The sequence below is a fragment of the Phaethon lepturus genome, unplaced genomic scaffold (genome assembly GCF_000687285.1).
Source record: "Phaethon lepturus isolate BGI_N335 unplaced genomic scaffold, ASM68728v1 scaffold21877, whole genome shotgun sequence".
Taxonomy (NCBI): domain Eukaryota; kingdom Metazoa; phylum Chordata; class Aves; order Phaethontiformes; family Phaethontidae; genus Phaethon; species Phaethon lepturus.
In genome coordinates, this window is record NW_010550065.1 from 18,388 (window position 1) to 28,371 (window position 9,984).

A 9,984-nucleotide genomic window follows, 5' to 3' on the forward strand; every position below is an offset into this window, starting at 1 on the left:
TTTGCCCATAATTTCTCTCTGCCTAATTTTCAAGGTGTGCAATGCTCACGTTGCTCTCTCTCACCCAACACCACCTTTCCTTCCCATGGACTGTCAGCATGCCCACTGTAATTCCAGGTAATGCAAGAGTTACTCCATAATAGGAATATCAAACCCTTGTAATGCTCTTCTAGAGCTGAGCTATTTCCACCAACTCCAGCAATTCTCTAAGAGTGGCATTGCAGGCTCTTTAAGTTTGATAACGCTAGGGTTTTTTTAGCCCTTTATTCAATTTACCTTTCTCCTTTTCTGTCCAAAGCTGTACAATTGTTTCCCATCTATAATAAAGTTCTTTCCTGGATCCCACCAAACCATTTTAAAAAACTGGAGGTTGATGAGAAATTTCGTGAAAGAGAAGATTGACAAACACAAGGAGGACTGGAACCCCTCAGAGAGCCGGGACTTCATCGACAGCTACCTGCAGGAGATAGCCAAGGTCAGCAATGCAGAGCAAACCCTTGTGCAGCAGGGCTTAGAGATCGGGGGGGGGGGGGGGGGGGGCAAGACCCAAGGGGGGGGGGCAGAACAAGCCCAAATTCTCCATCTGAGCTGCTTCTGTGGCTGTAAAGCTTAGAATGGACATCAGGTTCAGGGCACCCATTCAAGAGGATGGAGGGGGCCAGCAGCTTCTGCCAAAATCCTTGGGGTTGACTTGGACTAAAGCTGGTGTCAGGGCAGCCCTCAATATTCATGGGGCACTAACTCACCTTTTTGTGAAGGACAACGGTGGTGGCACATTCCAGGAGGAAAACCTTGTGGCATGCGTGCTCGACCTGCTGTTAGCTGGGACCGAGACCACTTCCACAACCATCCGCTGGGCTCTGCTGTATATGGCCATATATCCAGAAATTCAAGGTACAATTAGCAAAAGGTCAGTGCTTATTCTTGCTTTTAGCCCTCACAGCTTGGTGAGACACTTTTTTTTTGAGAGAGAAAAATTGGGAATTTTCCTGCACTCACACAAGAGATGCACACAGTGGCAGGTGTCCCAGGCTGGTCCTTAAGGAGACCCTAACAGCAACCACTCCAGGTTGTTCCAAGGGGTTTTTTTCTTGGACCTTGACTGGTCCCTGCTCTTTCCAACCAGCCCATGTGCAAGCTGAGATTGATGCGGTCATCGGGCAAGCACGGCAGCCAGCCCTGGAGGACAGGAGCAACATGCCCTACACCAACGCCGTCATCCATGAAGTGCAGAGGAAAGGCAACATCGTCCCTTTCAATGTGCCAAGACTGACGGTGAAGGACACGGTCTTGGATGGCTACCACATACCAAAGGTAACCCCACTCCAGAGCACTTACTTTAGTAAGAGACTCCCAGTTCCCCAGGCACAGTTCGCCAGGCCAGGTCGCACCTACGCAGACGGGAGGGGCAGAGCCACAGCATTTCTGCCCTGTCCAGAGTTCAATCCTAGTGAACACATATTTTTGCCATCCAAACAATGTTCTCCAGCACATTGAATGGTGCAGAGCGCTGCGGGGCAAGACACCCGCCGTGCATACCATTGAGGCACAGGTCCCATCTCACATGGCTTTTACAGGAACTTTGGCCCAAGATTACAGCAGATAAAAATTATGTTGATGAGGGAGAAATGTGGGTATATGATCATTGGACCTCAGAACAGACAAGAAGTAAGAAAGAAATGGGCATGGGGTGGGGGCTGTTGGCCAAATAATTGTAGCAAATTTGACTATGGATGTTCTTCACTGAGAGGAGACTGGAAGATTAAAATGCTCCTCCTGCTGTCAGTGACAGAGAAAGTGCAATTTATTTCTCTTTTTCTCCTCTTAGGGCACCATTTTGCTCACAAATTTAAGCTCTGTGATGTTAGACAAGCATGAGTGGGAAACCCCTGACACTTTTAACCCTGGGCATTTCCTAAAGGATGGTCAGTTCTGGAAAAGGGAGTCTTTTATACCATTTTCTATAGGTAAGATTTCATGGATTTTGGTGCTTCCATGCTGAGGTACTGGAATGGGGCATCCAGCTGCACAGTTGGAGACACAAAGGAAAAGAGCAGATGGAAAGGGCAGATGTTGGCTGCACCCTGGGAGGTGCCGCTCAAGCAGTGCTCACGTGGCCACCCCAAAGAACTGCAACCACACTCTGAGCCCCTTCTTGTCTCTCTTCACATTCACAGAAGAGAGATGAGTATGAATAAAAGACCATTAAAATACCAGAGACCCTACAAACACCTTCACCAAGGCAAGAGCATTGCTCCTGCTCCCACATGGCTGAGTTCACAAGGGGCTTCACTGTTGCCATCACAGGGCACCCCAGCTAACAGCTGCCCCGAGGAGATTGCTTTTAGCAGCCCTGTTTCCCAGACCAGCATTACACACCTTCTCTGGTAGCTCTCTTTGGTGTAGCTCAAACCAACCACCTCTCCCAGCAGGGGCACGTCCAGGTTGTGCATGTCAGCACAGCTTATCCAAGCAGGGGAGGATACGATGCACATGCATATAGTTAGACACACGTGCCCTTGCAAAGTCATGCTGTAACACCAATACCGATATTGGGGAACTTGGTGTGGGCTGTAAAACTCATCCTGGAAGTAACACAGCTGGACCATGGTCCCAAGGGAAGGCAGAGGCTTTTTTGGCAGTGAAAGCAGCTGGGCAGTGAGCACAGGCTGAGGATGCCACGGGTGGCCTCTCTCTGCAGGGAAGCGTGCCTGCCTGGGCGAGTTGCTGGCCCGCTCCGAGCTCTTCCTCTTCTTCACGGCTCTGCTCCAGAAATTCACCTTCCAGGCACCCCTGGACACCACACTCAGCCTCCAGTTGAAGCTGGGCATCACGGTGGCCCCGCAGCCATACAAGATCTGCGCCGTGCCTCGGTAGAGAAGCCTTGGCCACCATCCTTGCAGGAAAAATTCTTTGGCATGGATGTTGAAAAGGAGCCCTTGGCAGCTCCCCTGGGTGGTGGTAATGACCGCCCAGCTCCAGGGAGAGGCTGGGTGCTTCATTTCTTTTAAAGCAATTGCAAAATCATTTATTTTACAAGCAAACCTTGCACTCTGTATCACATGAGAAAGGTGATCAGCTTGGGTTCTGCCAGGGCACTTAGGCTTGCGATACAGCTCTGTAAATGAATGAGGGGCTTGGGGCTTTAATGATGGATGGCCATGCTTCACAGTGGCAGGAGAATGAGCAACACTTCAGAGATTGCAGTGTTCAGGCTGTGGCTGTGTACTGTGGAAGAGCCCTTGTTTTATAACAGTAATACAGGTATTAATTGCCAATGATTTTTTGTTATCCCTCACACATAATATGTTAAAAAGTCTATAACATCTCTTGCTCATCCATCAATAAATCCTTATTTGAAACATTTTTTCATGAAGCATTCTGCAAAGTGAAGACCAACACAAGCAATTTCCAGCACTGGCTGTAGCCTTCAGCCATGCCCTGTGTTTCGGGGCAGAGGGTGGCAGGGGGCTGCGAGCCCACCCAGGCAGAGGCAGCTGCACAGCACTTGACTCATGTCCCTGGGGCATTGCCTTCCGTTAGCAGAGAGGTTGGCACTGTAACAGCAAAGGCAATTCCTACAGAACTGATGAAAATAAATGACCTCGACAGTACAAGTAAGCTAGCAGGAAACCACCAAAGCCTGTGGCCAGGTCCTGGCATGCCACAGTGGTTAAGAGCTTAACACCCACATGGAGCATGGAGAGGGCTCTCCACTCCAACAGATCTCTCTATAAAACATCTGTACTCGTAGCTGCAGAAGTCATGGGTCCTGCCTCTTAGAATATGCTAAATCCTCCCTGTTTACCTGCCCAGCATCACTGGGAGGCTGGTGTGCGGGGGGGCAGAGGGGTGAGCTCCAGCAACACATCATGCACGGCTAAGCCTGCCGCACTCAATAGTCTCATGAATAAAAGGGTCCCTTGGGAAATACCAGCAACAAACTACTATTATTTTAAACCATCATATACAAGGCAAAACCGTTCTAAGATTGACAGCTGATGGTTAACACCAGTTAAATGCATCCACTTAGTAATAGCTGCACCATCGGACTCTGTCCAGGCAGCCATGTGTGAGAAACTGCGGCTCCTGGCAGCTTCCTGGAAGGAAGGCATGGCACAACACAGCGATGATGACACACATCTCCAGCTCCTGCTCACCTGCTGAGGAAGTGAGGAGAAAGCAATCTTTTCCTGTCCATTTGCAATTTTTCCTGGAGTACTTTCTGTGTGTTTCTAGAGGAAGCAAATTTTTCCCAGCATTTCTTTGGAGAATTAAATCATCTGGAGGAACTAAAAGCATCTTTTTTTATGCAAGCATTAATGCCCAGGTGGGTTTTAAATCCTTTTATTTTAACCTGCATTTTCTTCTCCTCCGAGCCCAGCAGGGAAGGCTGGGCTGGCCCTGCAGACCAGCGCACAGAAGGGCAGAAACACCCTGTGGCCCCACAGCTGCACACTGGGGCCAAGCACAGCCATACAACATAAAGCAAAATTTCTAACAGGTGAGCATGGCTTCTGGCAAGGCTCCTTCAGCCATGGGGCTTGGTGGGTAAGCTCTGCCCCCTCCTCTGATTTTCTGTGCCAGGCACAGCCAGGTGGAAACAAGAGGTTCGACTAAGATGCTGTTTCTGGCACTTGAGGCTCCTGTTTTGCAGCCCCATCAGGTAGAGACAGGAGAACACGTGGTGGGAACCAAACCAACCTATTTATAAAATGCAGAAGACTTGACCAGGTTCTCACCAGAAGTGGGATGAGACATCCCCAATGCCAGCTCACCACCACTGCTCTCCCCTGCCAGCTGCCCTCCCAACCTGCTCCTGGCAGGGGCTCCCACAAACAAGGAAGTTCATTTGACTTTCTAGACCTTATGTTCGTTCTTTTCCTTCCTTGGGAGAAGCAGAAGGGGAAGGCTGGAAGTGGGCTGCATGCCCAGAATTGACTGGAAACTGGAGAGGGGAGCAGTGATGAGCTTCACTTTCTGTCATATGCAGCATTACTCCCAAAGCACTTCCAGTTTGCAGGTGTCATCTGACTTCTTTTTTTCTACTCCTTGGCTCAGAGTCCCATTTCCTTTCCCAGCCTGCTGCTATATCCAAGAGCTTCGTCCCTAGGTCTCCACTGGGTTAGTTGCACTCCGAGTAGAGCACATTTTGCCCAAGGGTTCCTTGGATACTTTATCCCCTCCACCAAAACCATCTCATGCACTGTACTCTTACACCTCTCTTCCAGGGACAGCCCTCGTCTAAACGTACAAACCTTCTGCTGCACTGCTCAGCTCTTAAGAAGCTACCAGAAAAACCGTAAGCAAAAGGGGTCACAGACCCAGGCTCCACACAGGCCGTTTGCATTTGAACATAACTTCTTGTGACCAAGCACTTGGAAATGGAGCCCCCCCTGCACACACCACCCCTCACTTGCTCCTTCTGCTCTCGGGAAGGCAGCGGTGGCTGCCGGTGTGTGTCCTGTGACAGCTCACATACGGGCTGAAAACAACCTGCAGCTTGGCTCAGGCTTCCTGCACATCTGAGAGCCTCTTCCGTTCCCCCTCAAACACACACCTGCAGTTTTTGTTCTTCAGTGTCTGAAAATGCTTTTAAGTTCAGCCTCAGAAAGAAGGAAAAATGGTTCTTCTGTATCTGGCTATTCACTTCTTGGTCACTGGGACACTTCTGCCAGTGCAAAGGCCCTTCTGCATCAGAGTACCACACAGCTCCCCATCCTCGTAAGAATAGCAACCCAAGGCGATAAAAATCGTTACTTACCCATGTCAGGACAGCCAGGCCCAGGATTACGGTTCAGAGAAACAGAACACCAAACTCTGTGGTAAAGACAGGTCTGAAATGGGGCCTCTGCAGGAAACTTGTGACACCTTCTCCCTGCTGATCTTCACTCTGGAGGGCTGAACAGCTGCCTGCTCACATTCCCAACCTCACTTCTGTTTGAAGGTTGAGGTTAGCACTTGGGGAACAAGAAAGCTGTCAATGAGACTGAGAACTGAGCACATAAACAAGCTGCAAAGCAGACTGAAGAGGGCAGTCAGTTTTCCAAATAACAAGCATGGTGATTTAGGAGTGCGTACCTATCCTCTGTGTCCTCTTAGGTGAGGCTGAGCGGAGTAGGCAGAGATCCTAACTTATTTCAGTAGCACTAAGCAATTACTGAAGTTACTCAACAGCTAATTTGTCATGGGTTTTAGTCTTTCCACTTCACAAGGTCCCTTGCCCAGCTCTCAGATGACTGTCAGCAGACCAAGTATAGGTAACCAGCTTTGGGTGGGAGCAGAACTGTAAGCAGGAAAGAAACGGAAAGAGGAGGGGAAGGTGGCACAACTCTGATTTGCTGTTGTTGCAACATGCATACACACATTATACATACATGTTACATATTTGAGTAACATGACATTTTAGATTCTGTAATTGTATCAACATGCAGACCCAGTTCATGCCCAGGAGTACGGATGCTTACATCAGCTAGGGACCATTAAATGCATTGCTTGGAATAAAGACACCAAAGAATAAATTTTAAAAATCTTTATGTGAATATAAAATAATTCTTTCCAAAGAGAAATAAAACCAAAAGTTTAAAAAGTAGTGCAATTTTTCAAGTTCTATGCAACACAGTGTGTACATTTGTTTTAAACAGAAGATGTAGACACCGATACACTGAAAACCTTAACACTAGCTTGACTAGTGGGAGTATGGGAAAAAAGCAAAAAAGTTAAGAAAACTACTTTACTAGACATTACCAACTCTTAAACAATGGTTTTCATTTTTAATTCCTAAACTATTTATGGCTACCTAAATAAAACATCAGTATTGCTTATATTACTTATTTCCAAGTAAGTGTGTATTGTAGAAAATAGAATACCCATATATATATATGTATATTTAATGAACAAAAAAAAATCAGTTAGGTGAAATTTCATTGTCAGTGAACGTTTCTTAATCCTCTATAATACAGTTGTTGCAAAAGAATCTTCTCAAAACTGCTGCCTGATCCACCTTGAGTAAAAGAACCTGCTAGTCCAAAATTTGTATTATTGCTACAAAATACTTCTCTACCATACTGGTTATTCTTAATCTTATATAAAAAGAATATTAACAAATGATATGTTAATCAGAACATATTTTTGTTTCTTTGGATCTATATTACCCGTTTTACTGGTAACTGGCTAAAGTTACTAATAATGCTGATTAAATTCAGCAATATTCCATGATTTCATCTCATAATTTGAATCTGTTCCTAACTGTGCTGCCTGGGCATGATACGAATTCATCTTGCAGCAGGGATAAGTAACCTCTTTCTTCATCCTGCCTCAGCAGTGGTGCACACTGCATCAAAGAACATTGTATTGACATCGTTCTGCTGCTACGCGTTGCATACAACTTAGCTGTTACACAGCAACGCTATTAGTAGATTTTTTGTTCGACATGAATGAAGTTAACATTCAAATGATACTTATTCTAACAATCCTTTCTGCACAGCCAGATGAGCTGAAGTGAATACAACACCATGGCTTATGATCAAGTATTTATTTCTACAGATCATTTCCTTATTCATAGGATGTAACCCAAGTTTAACCAGTTATAAAACAGTCTTTCAAACAGGTTCTCAATCCCAAAGAAACGCTTAAGTTAGATTCACAGTTCAGTTTGGAAAAGTCACAAACAAACAACATTTCATCTAATACCTGAAAAGCCAATTCATTTTTGGCAGCCCCAGCAAGACTACTGGGGACAACCTTGCCCTGAAAAAGGCTGATCCCTGTCTCCAGTTCCATATTTAAATTCTTCCATCGCTAGTCTGAAGACAAACTTCTAATTAAATGATAGGAAGGTTCTTGGTCATTTTTGGTCCCAGGGTCTGCAGTTTTGAGAAGTGTACATCAAAGACATTTGCTCCAAGCTTTTCACTATTCAGCACCTGATATGACTACTGACACAGCTCTACTACTGTGAGAAGTACGACAAATGCATCAAGCCTACTAACTAGACGAGTATTTGAAAGACGTCCATGAAAGTTTCCATGCTGTAAAGAACGAGGGTTGAGACCCACTCAACACCATCAGTGACAGTTTCACATTTCACCAGAACACACCAAAGTACCAGGCTTTAGAAATGTAAGCATCTTGCTAAGACTTAAGTCTCCTGTTCCACTGCTCATCACCATCTCCCACACCACTAGCAAGTTAAACAAGCAATTGTATCTTAAAAATACAAACCCCAATAATATCACTGCAGCAATAAAAGACCTCAAAACCCAAGAGGTAGTCCAAAGAAGCATAGAGTCCTGAAGAACACAACCTGACAGACAAAACTGTCCAATGGCAATTTGTCTGGCATATTCTCTACTCATACCACATTTAGCATGAGACTGGCTTTTAACCAATGCCTTGTGTAGGCAGAAGTTTTGAAAGAGGAAATCTCTGTTGAATGCCTAAATGTTTAGCACTTGAAAACTATCACCACAACTAAGAAGCAATAGTAACAAAGTATTAAAAATTAATACTTCCCTTTTCTCTAGCATTGCATGCAGAGCCCAATAAAGAATTTAAGCTGCTGGGGAAGGATGAAATCAAAAAACAAGCCATACTGAGGGGCATGCAAAATGGAATACTACTCAAAACTTAAATACTACAAATTTAACCCTGCTCTTAAATCAAAGATGGCCTTAATACTAAAGACAGACATGCTTTCATTCATGCATATGACTGAGTTTTATATTAGATCACGGACTGGTACAGCACCCTCAAATACTTAGTTTAAGTGTATTCATTGTATTTGAAGGGCTGCTGTAATTTTATTTTATTTAACTATGGGTATAATGAATTTGTTCTAGACAGTTTGCAAAGAAGAATGGACATTAACAAGTTTCCTAAAAATACAGTTCCCAACAAAAATAAGACATTTGGTAAATAAAGCGACACAAATTTTGTGAAAGATAGCAACTTCCCACACACAGATTTCAGATATCAATCCCCATTTCATCATCTTTGATCTAGATACTGCAAAATTATTATAGTTTATGCACTTTCTCCCTGCCAACAATCAATCTTTGCTGCCAACAACTAGCAAAGCTATCTTTCATTCATCTGCCTAGCACAGTTAGTTCAGAACAACTGAAGTGAAATTACATTTAAAAAAGAGGAAAATTAATTTCTATGCACAGGGTTGTATAAATAGCTGGAAATAAATGGGGTTCCTTCCTACCTAGTCCCCTTTCTGCAAATAAATGCAATGTACCAATACGCCAGACTTTTAAAACATAGCCCAGACTTTTGAATTATTATAATAGCTTTTTTTCTTACACAGGAAAAGACAGCCTATTTGGCTTTAGTGAAGTCAACATCTTCAAGACAGGTTTTCCTTAACGTATATACGCACAAACGTAACCTTTTCCTTTTTAAATAAACTGAGTAGTTCTGCTTCTCACTTGAGAAGACAAAACAAATCCTGTCTTCTGTTATATAAGAAGTCAACTGGTACTACACCTTTTTCTTCTTTTTCTACAAATGCAAGTTATTTTCTTGCTTTTAAAATTGTACTTTGTATTCTAAAAAAGTATTTTTTAAAAACATGGTACCAATATTTTAAATTTATTTTTAGAAGAGCCCAGCAAAAATTCCCAATATTGCCAGTTTCCTGAAGTACTTTTTTGCATAACATCTTCCCATTACAAAAGTCAACTTTCTAGCCCAAACCCATTAAATAAAGTTTTAAATATATAGTGCCAATTTTTATATTTACAATATATTCTGAAGGCAAATATATATCTTTTAAGTTGTGCTTGTAAATGCATAACTGCAGTTATTAAATCTACTTCTACTTGGAAAACTGCGTGCTACCTTTTAGACACACCACTGCTCAACTTAATCACTTCTTGATATGTTCCAATGTTGAATTCGCAGTTGCCTACCATTCTTACCTCCTCTTTCATCAAGTAGTTAATGCGGAAGCTATAAAACATTTAAGGACACTTTAGC

The 9,984-nt window shown here is 44.0% G+C and overlaps 1 protein-coding gene across 1 annotated transcript in view; it reads left to right on the forward strand.

Annotated features, from left to right (window-relative positions):
• LOC104623376 (cytochrome P450 2J2-like) overlaps positions 1-2,877 on the forward strand; it is a 4,994-nt gene extending 2,117 nt beyond the window's left edge. The window contains exons 5-9 of the mRNA XM_010290451.1: positions 299-475; positions 759-894; positions 1,127-1,314; positions 1,829-1,967; positions 2,702-2,877. Coding sequence (XP_010288753.1) covers positions 299-475; positions 759-894; positions 1,127-1,314; positions 1,829-1,967; positions 2,702-2,877 — 816 coding nt within the window. The remainder of the gene's footprint in view (positions 1-298; positions 476-758; positions 895-1,126; positions 1,315-1,828; positions 1,968-2,701) is intronic.
• Positions 2,878-9,984: the final 7,107 nt, after the last annotated feature.